This window comes from Quercus suber, unplaced genomic scaffold (assembly GCF_002906115.3).
Source record: "Quercus suber isolate HL8 unplaced genomic scaffold, Cork oak 2.0 scaffold_150, whole genome shotgun sequence".
Classification (NCBI taxonomy): domain Eukaryota; kingdom Viridiplantae; phylum Streptophyta; class Magnoliopsida; order Fagales; family Fagaceae; genus Quercus; species Quercus suber.
Genome location: NW_027069611.1, coordinates 45,373 through 60,353, shown reverse-complemented (window position 1 = coordinate 60,353; position 14,981 = coordinate 45,373). Strand labels below are relative to the sequence as shown.

The window sequence follows — 14,981 nt, the reverse complement described above, 5'->3', positions numbered from 1 at the left end:
TTTCTCTTTTAAAAACTAGAGTTTGGATAAGGTAAATAATATTTTGAAGATGATCACTAACAAAAACGTCTGGGTGGTGTAGTCGGTTATCACGCTAGTCTCACACACTAGAGGTCCCCGGTTCGAACCCGGGCTCAGACATTTTATTAATTTGTTTTTTTTGGAATAATTTCATACATAAACGTTGTCGTCTAGATCAATTTCCTTTTATTATTGATAGAGGACTTCACTTTCTCTTTTCTTTTCTTTTCTTTTCTTTTTTTATTTATTTATTTTTTATTATCAGGAGCACTTCACTATCACTCTCTCCAATCATAATATACATAAACATTGTCTTCTAGTTCAATTTCCTTGTATTATTGATAGAGGACTTCACTCTTTTTTTTTCTTTTCTTTTTTTTTATCAAAAGCACTTCACTTTACTCCCACTCTCACTCTCACTCCAACCCCAACATACATAAACGCTGTCATCTAGCTCAATTTTCTTTTATTATTGATAGTGCACCTCACTCTCTTTTTGTTCTTCTTGTTTTTTTTTTTTTTTTTTTTTTGTTTTTTAATATCATGAGCACTTCACTCTCATTGTCACTCCAATCACATTTATTATCACTTTAATTTGTAAGTTTTATATACTAAAATTTTTAGTACATTGTAAAATCTACCAATTATATTCAATAAAAAAAAATCCGATTATAATAATTACATTGTAAATTTTGTAATACTTTGATATTTTCCTTGTTATTTTAGATTAACCATAGGGTCTCTATGGGGTGTAGCTATGAACTTGGAAATTCATGGAACCTAAAGTTTTGTAATATTGAGTTATTCGTTTGCTCATGATATGGTAACAAGTAGAGTCCCAACGTTTGCGACAGAATAGAACTCCGATGCTAAATACAATACAAATTGTGTTGTATTTAGCATTTTCTGGTTATTTTAGGTTAATCCTATGGTTTCTGTGGGTATAGCTGTGAACTTGGACATTGGAGGTTATTCGTAGCTAAAGGTAAGAGTCCTAACATTTGAGACACAACACAATACCCTTCTCGGGACATAACAAAGCCGAAGTCATGCCAAGGGATAACGAACATGTTATTGAAATGAAAGTCGTCTTCAGTGCCGGAGTCAAAAACTTTGCTATGACTATGAGGGTCATGATTTCTGACCATTTTGATGTTATCGGAATAAAAGTTGGCTTTAGCGCCCGAGTCAAAAACTTTTCCTTGAGGTCATGATTGCTGAGCATTTGATTATTTCTTTCCCAATTTCAATTACATTCAAAGTTCCAAGATTTTTATCGTGGTTAAATTATTAGAACAATTTGTGTTGTATTGTATGCCTCAAGTATAAGGAACGCATTTTTTCAATGAAATAAGTTTGCAGAACTAGTTACCTTTTAATACTGGCAAATAATAGTCACCGAGATCAAGATACAATGGCTGACCATTTGAGCTTAACAAATTTATTACTTTTCAATATGATAAACCTGATTGAACTTGTATTTGTAGCAATCTCATGCATCTTCATCAGTGCTATAAATAACAAATTACTTATCCTTTGCTGTATCTGAATAATAGATAAATGAGTAAAGGCATGCTTTCAATAGATAATTGGTCAGGAAAGTTCAACAAGTAAATGCTCAAAAGTTGGACATTACCATGCTGTAAAGAATAGAATGAAACACTTTGTTTGGGAGGGCCACAGCATACTGGTCTTTTTCAAAATAAGAATACAGTGCCATAAGGAAGCAAGTTTCGGGCCTTTCGGCTATATGTTCGATTGTTTTCAGATCACAAGGGAAGGCCAGACTCAACAGTCACAATAGTCAGACAACATATAGACTAAGGCAAATGTTAACAAACACTGCATAAGTGTTTGTTAAGGTTGTATAAAAGTGGGTCACATTTAATAAAAAAATTAAATAAATAAATGAAAATGACATAAAACTAGTCCTTTTAGTTATCTTAATATTTTTTTTTCTCTCTACAAATTTGGCCCACACTGAAAATATGACATAAAACTGCAAAAAAAAAAAGACAAAATTGTACCCAAAAAAGTCAAAAGTTGCTGTACCCTATCACTGCTGCTCAGCGCACAGGGAAAAACTTGTATTTCAGAGTACATTTGTGTATAAACAAAGGCCAACGGGGGTTGGCTGAGTTGGTCAGGACTTCGCTTCCCTGCTTGTCAGGCTTGGGTTCGAGTCCTGCCAACGGCCTTCTGTTGGTGGGCATCCTTGGTGAGGGGTGTACCCAGAAATGAGGTGACTTTCACACGCGCAAAAATAAGTGAGTATCTCACGGCGCGGCACCCTGTCCGGGGTTTAATACAACCATAAATGCCCCTTTTTTTTCTTCACCAAAAAAAAAAAGTATAGACCAAGAGAGATGAGCTATTTCTTATTTACATTTCCAAAAATATTACAAAAAATAATGTCCTCCTATACATAATCTTTATATCGGGTTTTAAGAAGGTAAAACAAAAAAACAAATTTTTTTTATATACATTAACAATGGAAAAGGGGGCAAAATCTTATCTGAACTGAGAGCATCTCTTCAGCCCTCCATTGTAATTGATATCGTTCTTGGAGACACTCAGTATTCCTGATTGCTCATCTACTTTCTTGATGAGAAGCTTCAGTAATGGAACTTTGGATAGGGTTTTGCATGATCCTACCATGATCAACTTTTTCTGTACAAACAAAAAAACGAACCAAGATAATGGTCTATTTGAAATGCTTACATCTAGGATGTTTCAATTTTCTTTTCCCTCCACTTCCCCACATAAGGAACTCATCAAGCATAAACGGGAAGTAAAATGTTCACGAAAACTATAAATTTATAGTGGAAAAGTAATTTTTGATATGGGGAAAGCACTTCTTTTGCCTACCTTTGCACGTGTTAGAGCCACATTAATCCTATGCCAGTCACCAAGCAGTGAGGAAGTGCAGTTCCTCGGATTTTCGCTAGACCTAACAAATGACACCAGTATGCAGTCCTTGTCTCTTCCCTAGAGCAAAGGTAAAGGGAAGTTATAAGTTACACTAATATAGGATGTGATCTTCAAACTTAATTAAGAGTACCAACATAACAAAATTTCTATAAAATAAAAATAATAATCATAATAAAATAAACAAATAAAAACGGAGAGGATGAGTGTTCCTCATCACCATTCAGCTAGGGGGACAGAGAGAGGTGGTATTTTACTATTATTAGTTCAAAGGTTGGAGTGTAACTGTTGGATCCAAATAAAGCAGAATGAACCCCTAAAATTGATTACATCTTTATCACAAGCTACAGACAGTGGAAAAGAAAGACTGGTGCATTTGGATGTAGCTTTTTGATAAAAGCTTATTTGCAGAAGTTTGTTAAATTATAGTTGTACACAAAAAATGAGGCTTTAAAAAGTTGTAATAAAAGCTAAAAGAAAGGCCATGGCCAAACAAGTCCTTCAGTCCAAGTAAAATTTCCAGTATATAAACAATGAAACAACAATCAAACACTTAGCCTAACCTGATATTTATCAATGGTATGTATCTCCACAGAGGTTGTATACACAGCATGGCGGATAAGATTTGCCTGTGAATTATAAGGGGTAATGATGCCAATATCTTCCCCTTCAATTCCATTGTTAACCAATCGCTCTGTGACCTTTATAATGAACATAATAAGGAACAAGTATAATTCATTAGAGCTCTGAACAACTCACAATGACTGGTCTTAGGTAACAAGAACTATTTATTATTATATTTAAATAACAATAATACCTCTGCAATTATATAAGCTTCAATCGGGTTATTCACAGTCTTTTGATTTTTTGCCTCAAAAGCAGGCAACATATCTGATTTGTAAAAAAGAAAGAAAAAAAATTATATGCAAGAAATGATGCCATATAATGAAACCACATTAATAAAAATGATAGGCAAAGCAAAAGATTATGCATTTATAACCTGTATCAATAAATATGACTGGTTTGGTTGGATTCAAAACCTGCAATTATGAATCACTTAGTGAGGCCATTTAATATTTTGGAAGTTTAAAAACAAAATATGAATGTCAACAGCAGAAGTTGATTAACCATTAATTTTAAATATAACGCAGGATCAGCACAGAAAATTACAACAAAGCCTTAGAACTTCCAACTGCTAATAAACATCAGCTTCAACCAAGAAGACACTAAATCACAATGGAACTACATGGAAAAGAATGTGTTTAATAATGATGAAGAATTGGGTTTTTTTCTTGGAGGCATTGGAGCTGAAGAGTGAGGATTTTAGGGTTTTTTTTTTTTTTTGTTTTAGTTGTTGATTAAGCTTCCAATAATGCTCAGAGAGTGTTTTTGTTTTTGTTTTTGTTTTTGTTTTTGTTTTAGTGGAGTATTTTTGTTTTGTGAATTTCAGATTTGTGATTTTCCCGCCTAAACTTATGGCGCTTCGTTTTTATTTTTTTGATAAACTCATATAATATTGCCTGGTTGGAGTTTTTTTTAAGGCCTACATTTAAGTGGAGCAAAACTTGAGAATAATACTGTAAAAATATATCTTTAATTCTCTTATAAAACATTTCTTATAAAATAAGATTACTTTCTGGCTAATTCATTTCTTCAAAGCAATTATATGTTTATTGTTTTTTTTTTAAATAGAAAAAAAATTAAACAAAAAATAAAAAATCATCCTCACATTTATCTTCCTATCACAAAAATATTAGAATAGTCTCAAAGCACGCACATGAGCATGTACTCGGAGGCTAGTTTATACACACACACACAAAAGTTTGGGCACAACTCCCACTAAAAAACTTAACATGATTATATATTTTGAAAATCTAGACATTAGATTGTAAGTTCTTTATGCTTGTAACGCTCATGTTAAATTTCATGTAAATCAAATGTTATTTATTATTCAATCCATCATTTTTTTTAATAAATATTTTTATATTACAAAAATTTGAAATTTAAAATTTTGACTGATTCTATTGATTTTTGATCTTTTGGAAATTTTGCAAGCACAGAAGGCATAAGAAGAAAATGTAATTTAATGGTTAATTTGTCAAAATTCACATTTAATATAAAATAATTAAATATATTGACTGGAATTGTAGCAATTGGTTACAACCAAGTTTGCAACCAAACTTTTTCCCAAACAAAAAAGTTTGTAGCCAAACTTTGTCTATATACATATGATTGAATTTTAATCTAGGGTGCCCACTTCATAATAATTACACTTTATTATCAAATCAAGATATCTATTGGTTTTTTGTGTAAGTAGAGTTTAAATTCCAAATTTCTTATTCAAAAATATGAAACTTTACCAGTTAAGCTTAAGTTTTAGACAACCAAACAACAACAAAAAGTTGAGCTACATTTTATAGTGGGGTTTTTATTGGTACACTCACTATAATTAAAATCCTTTATTTCAAGAATTTAGTATTAATATTTATTTATAGTGGTGGCAAGAGTTCTTGTTCCATTTTACATAACAATCGGAAAGTGTGGAAGTCGAAAACACTTGTTTGGGCCGAGGCCTCTGCTAATGCCCTGACTGTCATAACTAATTTATTAAAACAGGGAGGGGGGGAGGGGGGGAGGAAGAGGAGGGGGAATCCACAATGGGAGATCTAAACAAGTAAAATCTAAGTTCAAATGGATATTTTACTAATTAACAATATGATTATTCCCTTATTGAGGTCACAAGCAACCATAGACAAATACAATCACTCTCTAGTTGTTCTTACACACTCACCCAATCCACCTTTTCAGTAGTGGGTTGTCATGATGGAAGTCAAAAGATACTTTTCATATTAGGTGTTTCCTCCCCTCTTTTGATGATGAAAATAGATTTTTGAGGTGTAAAGCATTGTTCAAGCCGGTCACTCAGCATTAAATGCAACTTATGTTAGGTGGAAACACCTAATTAATGCGAAGGTGTCTATTGCTTGGTTACGAGCCATCTCACATGGCTCCTCAGCCGGATTTATGGGCTGCGTCTTCTCCTCAGCTGCTTCATTGGCCATTCATCTCCAGTCAAGACTGCCCATGGTGCAGTGAACTTCGTCAACTCTCCTTTGGTGAATGAGGGGGACCCTTCTCCATTAGGCCTTCAACGGATGTGTTATGCCCACAATTCACCTAGAAGTACACATGATATTACCTATTGCCATCACGTGGTGTGGGTCAATGAATCTACACCGGAAACCCCCTTTTTTATTTAGCAATATATATATATATATATATCAAAAGCTTTTCTATTGTGATTTTGTGATAGTCGGATACTTAATTTAAAGTTTAGAATATACAATGTAACTAATTTGGCGTAGGAAAATTATTTTAAAAAAATTGGCGCAGGAAAATACAATTTTTATTTATTAAAATCATGAGGCAAACAGGCAAAGGCTATTACCAGTTCACAATCATCAACAGTAGCAAGTAGCCAATGAGAACTCATAATTATAGAATTGGAAAAGAATAGAGAATCCTCATCTTTTAGGTCCCTTTGAGTACATATAAGTTTTAACAAAGAGCAAGCTCATCAATTTATTTCTATTTTAATTGTTTGATTGCTGGTTTCAGGTTTTAGGTTTGTTTCACTAGGTAGCTGTTTGAATGTTGTCGTACTTTACCGTGTTATGATGATGGTAAGTCCTTTGATGAATCAAGGAAATCCAGGTTAAGCAACAAGCCACATGAAGACAGTTGACCAGATTGTTAAAGAGAATGATGCCACAACATAAGTCCATAGCATAATGACAGAGCATTCACTCTCTCCAGTCTTAAGCAACTGAGAAATAGTACCTGCCAAGTTCACGACACAATGTTACTAATTCAAATTTTTACATATAAAAAAAAATGATAGGTAATAAGACTTTTATTGAAAAAATTGAACATTATGTTCACAATGGTGAACACTCTAAACAAGAAACAGATACAATATAATCAAGAACTAAAGGAAAAAAAAAAGAATGTTCAAAGTAATATAAAATTTTTACATATATAGTGGTTTGTTGAGAATATCACAACCAAGGAATGGACAACCAAAAATATTTCACCAAATTGTTTGTTTACTTTGTTATTAGGCTCGAGTTCAAATCTAGTAATGAATTGTTTAAACTTGGTTTATTTACTTTAATATCAGGCTTGAGCTGAAGTGAAGCTTAAAACTGAGCTCAAATTTTCTGTTTTTACTTGGTTGGATAATTTCATGAATGGGCTCAAACTTGATTAAATCATCCCTTGCTGAAAAAACCTATATCTCAAGAGTCTAGATTTGTTAATGCATACTACGCATCAAATTAAATTCTGAAAATATACTAATTAACTCTCTTGCACTTCAATAGGAAGAATGTTTGCAAAACATGAAACAAAAATGCAAGTTTTGAGAAAATTTTCTTTGTAGTTGAAACATATTAGCAATGGAAAGAATTTATTATCTTCAGTGTTTAGGAAAACTTTGGGCTAAACTTGGTTTTGTTCAAGCTTTGTTCATTAAGTAATTGAACTTCAAACTCCTGATCTTCGTTTGTTTAATTAATGAACAAGCTGAAACGAGCATTTTCTGAAGCTGAACTCAAGCTATTCACTCAGACATGTCTTATCACATAAGACACGGTGGCAAAAAGGAAATCTTTCATATTAGTGGACAAAGATCCACTTCTGCAGGGTCTAGGAGAGGAAGTAGGGAGGCAACCTATATCATTTATAGAAAATATTGGCAAAACATTAGTACATTAAGGATTAATCTAGTTGATTTTTAGAATATTCAATCAATAAGCCTACTCAGTCTGATCTTGCCTAAATATTTCTAACAAGCACAAGGTATATAAGGCTTTCAAACATAAGGCTTTAACAACAATTGCCAACAAACAAACCAATCTGTTAAGCAATGTGAACTTAAGCACGCACAAATATGGATACCACCTTAGGTAGCATCTTTAGAAGCATTATTCATGTCTTTGATACTTAATGGGATCAAAACAGGTGGTTTTAGGCTTGAATAACTGCATATAATAATCACCAATGAAAATTCTGTGATCAGACATACCTACAGTCATAGCGGGTGGAAGTGCATACTGAAGCATAAGTGTAAACTGATATAATGAATCTGATCCCACCATGCCAAAATGGTTTGCAGCCTTAACAATAACAATACCCAGTAAAGGCGATATAATGTACCGAATTGCAATAATCCCTAGGACAATTGATGGACCTACTTCAGATCTCTTTAGACCTGTAACAACAAATATATTAAAATAAATATCAGAAACCTTTCACAGACAATTAATGAGGGGATTGAGCCAACCCAAGGAATACATAATAAAGATTACAACCAATGTTAAAAGCAACCTCTAAGAAGGTTCGCTCCAATTAACAATGTCATACATGGTATTGCTGCCTCCCTGTAGAAGAGAAAGGAAACTAAAAGGATTCAGTGCAGATTGGTAGATATAGAACACTCGAGCTGCAAATCAGAATGTCCAAATTGAAAAGTGATATTTTCATGTTGTTCCATTGCTTCTAAGTTGTAGGAGTTAATGGTTCATTAGGGAAGATTTAATTGCTCAAAGGAGAAATTCTGGTATATTTGAAAGGCCCTTTCAGGCTGTGTATATTTGACTATAACAACTTTATGTACTAATACTATTGCTGCTAATATATTATTATGGAGTATTTACGAGTAATGATACTATTGCTGTTAACAGTGCTTCTTCTCTTAATTGAATATGTTTGCAACGAGAGTTTGTTGCTAAACATATATGTAATTGATTTTTCTGTCTGATGCATTGGACTTCTCATGGGAGTAATTCACACACGTTCATTCCTTAAATAGAATTATAAATTTAACTTTGATATGTGCATATTAACACTACTTCAAGTTGCAAATATAGGAATTTTAGAGTTTAGAATTGTGAGCAGAAACTTGAACACCAAAATCAAACCAAGACTCAAGCAGTGCCTGCTTAGTGAGCCTGTGGCAGGATTCATACCCTATCAAATGCACAGAATTGTAGATTGCATGAAGGGGAGCATCATCACCAATCAGTATCTTTCGAATTGGAGAGACTATTCCAACTGCAAACGCAATAATCTATAGAAGTAAAAATTAGCATATTATTTAGAGATCCCTGTGTGGCAGCATATACACAACTTTAAAAAAATTTTAAAATAAATATATTCTGATTAATTATTTTGAGCATTTGAAATGAGTCAGGCATTGCATTATGTCATTCCCCATTTAAAGTGTATAATTATATTCAAGTTTCAAGAAACAGAACATGTTTATTTTTGGAATGAATATGCTTCCAATATAATTTCTCTAACTCAAGGTCAAGATGGAGTGAATTCCTCAGATTATCTACTTTTTAAAAAAAAATTAGGAACTGCAGATTTTACTGGAATTAGAGAAGTAAACACAAACCATATTGATTGCTAACAGCATAAATATAAAGCTTATGCCGAATAGAACAAGAGCTATGAGAATACCGCTGAAATGGTAGATGGTGCAAACAATTTTTTGAGGTCAATGTACCCATAGAGCTTCTTAAGGTGCAGCTTAGCCTTCTCCAGCAATGATACCTATCAAATGAATCTTTAAAAGGTTATTTTATTCAAGAAGAGAACAGGGGGGAAAAGGGGGAAGAAAAGTTACCTTTGCTAGCAATGAAAATCTTCAGTATAAAACCAATTAAACAATAATATATCTAATTAATATTATATAAAGTTAGATTGTAAGAGATATAAAAATTATAATGTGATATTGGTCAAGAAGACATGTGGTAACCCATGTATTGGAATTAGTGGTCTATACTTAAATGCATCTTATTTCACAAGGAATCATTTTAGGATAGGATAGTAAGATATTCCATTCAACTTTACAAAATTTAATAAAAGTACAACTATTTTATGCCCTCAATCTCCTACATTGAAGCTATGTCCTACATGACCTGCACATGCTAAATTGCTTCTTAATGTCCTCTGATCTTCGTACAAGCATTTATCTTCTAACTGAAAGTCTTATGTTCGAGGTTAGGATTATTTCTTCTTTATTTCTCATTGATTGAATTGATCATGAGTGGAAATCAAATTTTGAAAAAAGCAGGCTTTTGAACATTATAAATGGGAAGCCACAACAGCAGAATATCAGAAGAAACCTTTGCTTTTCCTTCACATCCAGTAGAAGGGACTTCAACTTGATCTGTATATTCCTCAGAGGTGGGGCAGCCCCTTGAAGGAAGAAGAGCTTCTGTGCAAATCTCTGAATATGGGGTTTCCTCAGAAGTTTTATCCCGGATTGTAGAGTCATTTGTGTCAATTTCTTTAGTTGCCTTGTTTGCAGATAACCGCATGATAGCATACACATAAGTCCATAAAAATACTACTCCTAGCTGGACCATCAAAACAAGAAACAACAAAATGATTGAAATTAATCTGACATATTTTAGGAGCTGTAAGACATACAAAAGTAGATTAGTTCAAGAAGAGCTTGGGGTTATTGATATAATTTGCGACTGAAAAATCATCCAATTCAGTTATACAGATTAACTGAAAAATGGGACATACTATTAGAGGCACTGAGAAACATGTTATCATTCAGATCAACTGGTCAACTGGTCTTACTGTGACATCCATTGATTTTGGTAATCTTAAAACAAGAACAATAGACTATTACCGCCATAGAAAGCGCAGCATAAGCCTCTCCATCTGTAGAGCAAACAGAAGACTCTCCAAATGGACTATTATCCTCGTCACAGACTGCTGGGAGTATAATCAGAAGTAAGTTTCCTAAATTTCCTGCACATAGCAATTTCCCTCTAAATATATTATGGACAATACCTTTCGATCATAAATAAAATGGTGCATGAGATGGTGAAAAGTTGCAATTGTGAAACTTAGTGGCATAACTAATTCTTAGAGTAATGTACTTCAACAAGGGTTGATCATTGTGATGCAATGATTCACATTCACTCCTTCTTGCAGTTAATTTCGTACAGCCATATCCAATAATGCATCTGTAGTTTGTAATTTTATGTGAGGAAACATATTCACTGCACTCTATAATTATTAGAGGTGTAGAGGGGTAAAGACAATGCTTGATAAAATTGTCAAACAATGAGTCGCATCTCTATGTATCTTGTTTCATATATATCCTATATAAATTGAAAAACATTGTAAAATTTCTGCAAAAAAAAAAAAAAAAACTTGTGGTATTTGGTAATCAAATCTAACATGACAAATAAAGTATTAAGTACTTTTTGTATTTACTAAAAATTAGGACATAAATATTTGTATATTATACCATTTTCAAATTTCAAGTTTCAAAATAAAAGCAATTCTATTACATCACATCAATTAGTTAGTGAATTTTTTTGAAAAGGATGAAATCAATACAACTAACACAAAGGCAAATTGTTTCTAATCTTTTACTTCAAAGATCAAATTGAAAATCAAATGAAATTTGTATCTTCCCAGTTTAACTCATGCTGATGATGAGTTCATTAATCATATTTTACACAACACCTATTGTATCATGTATCATTAGTCACTATACTATATATGCCATAAATCAGGCAATTTTGTATGACTAGAAAATGTACACCTATAAACAGTTTATTTGGATTTTTGTCTACCTGCAGCACAAGAACCAATGATAAGGCTTTGCAGATGTTGAGGAGCTCTTGTGATTTTTATCAGTATCCAAGCAAGGGCAGAGCCTATGATGAATGTGAGAAGCACATTCAGTGGCATGAACCACCTACACATTAACCAAAAATTACCAATGAATAAAAATGGGGTGGGGGGGGGGGGTGGGGTAGGGAAATTCAGAAGTTTGACAGAGCTGAACTCACAAGGTTACCAAACTTTCTAAACTAATTGTATCAGCCAGTTTGCTGAAAAGGTTTGATGGATTGAACACATAAAACACCAACTATACACAAATACAAGTAGTGTTGTTAGTCATTTGCAGGTCTTGGGAGCATAGCCAAAGTGCATAACTTCAAAAGAGAGAGGAAGAAATAAAAGAACATTATACAAGTCATTAAAGAATTGATTATGATTTTTGATTAATATAAGCAACAATTAAAATTAAAAATCAGCATACATACACTCTTAAAGTGTATTCTTTTTTCCTTAATGAAAGTAACTAAAAAACAATGGGAAAAGCAAACTCCTTTGATCAGTATAAGGAAGAAGAGATCTAGACAAAGACAGAGTTCTAGACTTCAAAAATACTAGTAAGCTGGTCAGCATTTTTCAAGCATTAAAATTTGAAAAAGAACAGAAAAGTTATATCTTTTCATGAAGTTTCAATAACATTGGATGATGCAGCAGTGCTATCATGAATGGATGAAAGTGGTTAATGTTTGGCATTCCTTCTTAATTTACTTGTTAACTGTCATCATCCTTATATGTGCAGGAACTTCTGGGGACTAGATTGGAACAAAGTGCAACACACTTGACAGAAACAAAAGGAGTTTGATTTTGGAACTTAACAAGAAGCATCTGCAACATGTCGGTAAGACGACCAATATTGAACAGTAAGAAATTTTGACTTACATTATTCAAATATGGCCTTGCATTTGCCCCCAAGAGATTTATACGCTCTGTTGCGAGAAATAAACCAATAGCAGTAATTAAGAGTATTTCCAGCGTTGGTACTAATGCCACAATAAATAGATCCAGGAATCCCATTGTAAATACTCAAATGAAGTTTCTCCTAGACAAGAAACATGTCCAGTAAGTACTCCCAGATATAGTATAATTAAGAAAAACATGTTCAAGTTCCATACTAGTACCTTCAACTGAAATTCTTGGAAATCAGAACATTAACAAGTACTGAGGTGGCAAAAACAAGAAAAAGACACTGAATAAGTACCCTTGCGGAAAATGAAACAAGCAAACAAAATATACATATAAGAGTCAAACCCTCGAAAAATAATGCTCCTCTTATGAAAGTTTTGTTCACATAATTAATTCAGCAATAATTGCTCAACATATTGACATACTTTTTTTCATCAGATTTCAGTAGTTTGTTTAGACGACAATACCCAATTGGAGGTGACATAAGTTTATATCTCAATTTCCAGTTTTGCTATTGATTAAGCCCAAGAGCTTGGGAGCTTTTGGTTGTTAAGTGTTTGGCCTCCTCCTGCAAAAGCATACCTACAAATACATTAAGAGTTTGGATGAATATCAGTTAGTTAAAACATTAAAATGCATGGTAACCTTAACGCAAATTCTGAACAACAAAAGCACAAGTAGAATATGTCTGCCTGTCTCTCTCTCTCTCTCTCTTGACGCTTTTCAGAGGAATGAGTCTATGTAAATTATTTATTCACATAAAGAACATTGATTTTGTAAATCAAATAGTATTAAACATAAAAAAGAAGGGACTTACTGGACTCTGCCACATAGAAAGTTTATACTTTGTACCTAGCAATCGTACATATTCCCATAGGAACTGGAGCTTTCTTGGATGTCAAGTACAAAGAGTTGCAGTAAACTTCTTCTCTCATTTATACTCTTTTGGTAACACAAAAACTTCCTATTTTAGTAAGTACTATGGGTATTTAGTCATGCACGAAGCTAGCCTAGTCATAGACATATCTGTGGTACAAATAGCATGAAACATGTTCTTCACCTGCCATTCTTCTCCAACTACTTTCTCCCATGTCATTGAATATATGTCAACTGAATGCATCCAATCTTGATCAACAGTTCAACCTTCGTTTTTTTCTTTCTTGACTAAACATGTTTTGTCCTAGGATAAATTTGTGAAAGCTCTAGCTCTAAACTTCAAACTGATTATAATTTTATCTATCCATTCTACTCACTACTATATAACATTACTGTAGTTTTAAATTATTGAGGTACTAAAGAATAAGCACTAGCATACAACGCAGTAGGTAGACAATTAAGTAGACTAGATTATACTTTATACATATATATTGTAACACCCCAAAATTGTAACACTTATTTAATTATTATATGTAAATTATAAAAGAGGCCTTTTCCTCAGCACAACCTGGGGAAGAACAAAACCGTGAGGGGTATGGGTCCCAAAGCGGACAATATCTACACAGTTGGGGCGGGGTCGTTACATATATATATATATATATAATTAAATTACAATTTTTTTACTAAGAGCTTTTAAAAATTTAAAACTTGCCAAAAAAATTTATAGTATTTTATAATATCTTTTTTAGTCTATCACGTACTGAGAGATAAAGAGGTGTTTGTGTTTGTATAGGACTCTATTGCTAAAAAAACCGGTCTAATAAAATAACAACTTTTTTAAGAAACTACCCAAAAATTTAGGATTTGAAATAGAGTAAATGGTTGGTTTAGTGTTTGCTACTTTTTAGGAAAAAAAGAAGTATCAAACGTGAGTGAGATATATATATATATATATATATATTTTCTGCCAATTAAAAAATAAAGAAAGAAAAAAGTTTAAATGTGAAGTTTGTTTAAATAAATGGGTTAGTGGAAGAGTAATTTTATTTTGTAGGTAATATTTTAGTGTGGGTTAAAGATGTATTTTTACTTTGTTGTCCTTTAGTTTTGTCTCTACTTAAACTTAGGGAAATAGGGGTATTTTGGACAAAAAAAATTTAGTCCAAATAGGGACAACCCGTTAAATAGTAGTATAGATGATTAGATAGTCTACATATTCAAGTTAGTCCAAATCAGGCTAAAGCCAGCATATTCACTTTTATTTCAATAGATTAATGATGACAGCTTGGCCCCCCTCCCAGTGTTTTCTCAAGTATGATTGAGCTATCTTTTTCCCCTTTATTAATTTTTTAAGGGGGAAAAATTCTCTTTCTTTTAAAGCGAGAACAAGAATTGTGCGTGGGAGACTTTACACTCAGTTGGGATAGGTTGAGTGTAGCCGGCAGGACTTCAAGCACATGCTAATACTGTTTTATGCAAGAATGATTTGCTTGTTACAATGAAAATGATGCAATTTTATATCCTTTAAATTTGGA

The 14,981-nt window shown here is 32.8% G+C and overlaps 2 protein-coding genes and 1 non-coding gene across 8 annotated transcripts; 1 reads left to right on the top strand and 2 right to left on the bottom strand.

Annotated features, from left to right (window-relative positions):
* Window positions 1-67: 67 nt before the first annotated feature.
* Window positions 68-141, top strand: TRNAV-CAC (transfer RNA valine (anticodon CAC)). Its single transcript has one exon. It is a non-coding gene; the product is annotated as a tRNA-Val (tRNA).
* A 2,233-nt stretch (window positions 142-2,374) lies between these two features.
* Window positions 2,375-3,985, bottom strand: LOC136069079 (DNA replication ATP-dependent helicase/nuclease JHS1-like). Its single transcript, XM_065777177.1, has 5 exons — window positions 3,950-3,985; window positions 3,767-3,840; window positions 3,513-3,650; window positions 2,890-3,009; window positions 2,375-2,691 (listed from the first exon to the last, which is right to left on the bottom strand). The coding sequence occupies exons 2-5, from the start codon at window positions 3,836-3,838 to the stop codon at window positions 2,533-2,535; spliced, it is 489 nt and encodes a 162-aa protein (XP_065633249.1). The 5' UTR covers window positions 3,839-3,840; window positions 3,950-3,985; the 3' UTR covers window positions 2,375-2,532.
* Window positions 3,986-5,631: 1,646 nt separating this feature from the next.
* Window positions 5,632-14,185, bottom strand: LOC111998310 (protein PIN-LIKES 3). Of its 6 annotated transcripts, none has more exons than XM_065777184.1 (14): window positions 13,388-14,185; window positions 13,038-13,152; window positions 12,786-12,825; window positions 12,547-12,706; window positions 11,838-11,917; window positions 11,619-11,743; window positions 10,661-10,782; window positions 10,143-10,376; window positions 9,475-9,567; window positions 8,979-9,079; window positions 8,338-8,390; window positions 8,036-8,221; window positions 6,618-6,789; window positions 5,632-6,180 (listed from the first exon to the last, which is right to left on the bottom strand). In XM_065777184.1, the coding sequence occupies exons 4-13, from the start codon at window positions 12,679-12,681 to the stop codon at window positions 6,665-6,667; spliced, it is 1,254 nt and encodes a 417-aa protein (XP_065633256.1). In that variant the 5' UTR covers window positions 12,682-12,706; window positions 12,786-12,825; window positions 13,038-13,152; window positions 13,388-14,185; the 3' UTR covers window positions 5,632-6,180; window positions 6,618-6,664. The 6 variants fall into 6 exon arrangements, with proteins under 6 accessions (XP_065633256.1, XP_065633257.1, XP_065633255.1 ...); XM_065777185.1 differs by having other exon boundaries at window positions 5,632-6,126; XM_065777183.1 differs by having other exon boundaries at window positions 5,632-6,148; window positions 13,388-14,184.
* Window positions 14,186-14,981: the final 796 nt, after the last annotated feature.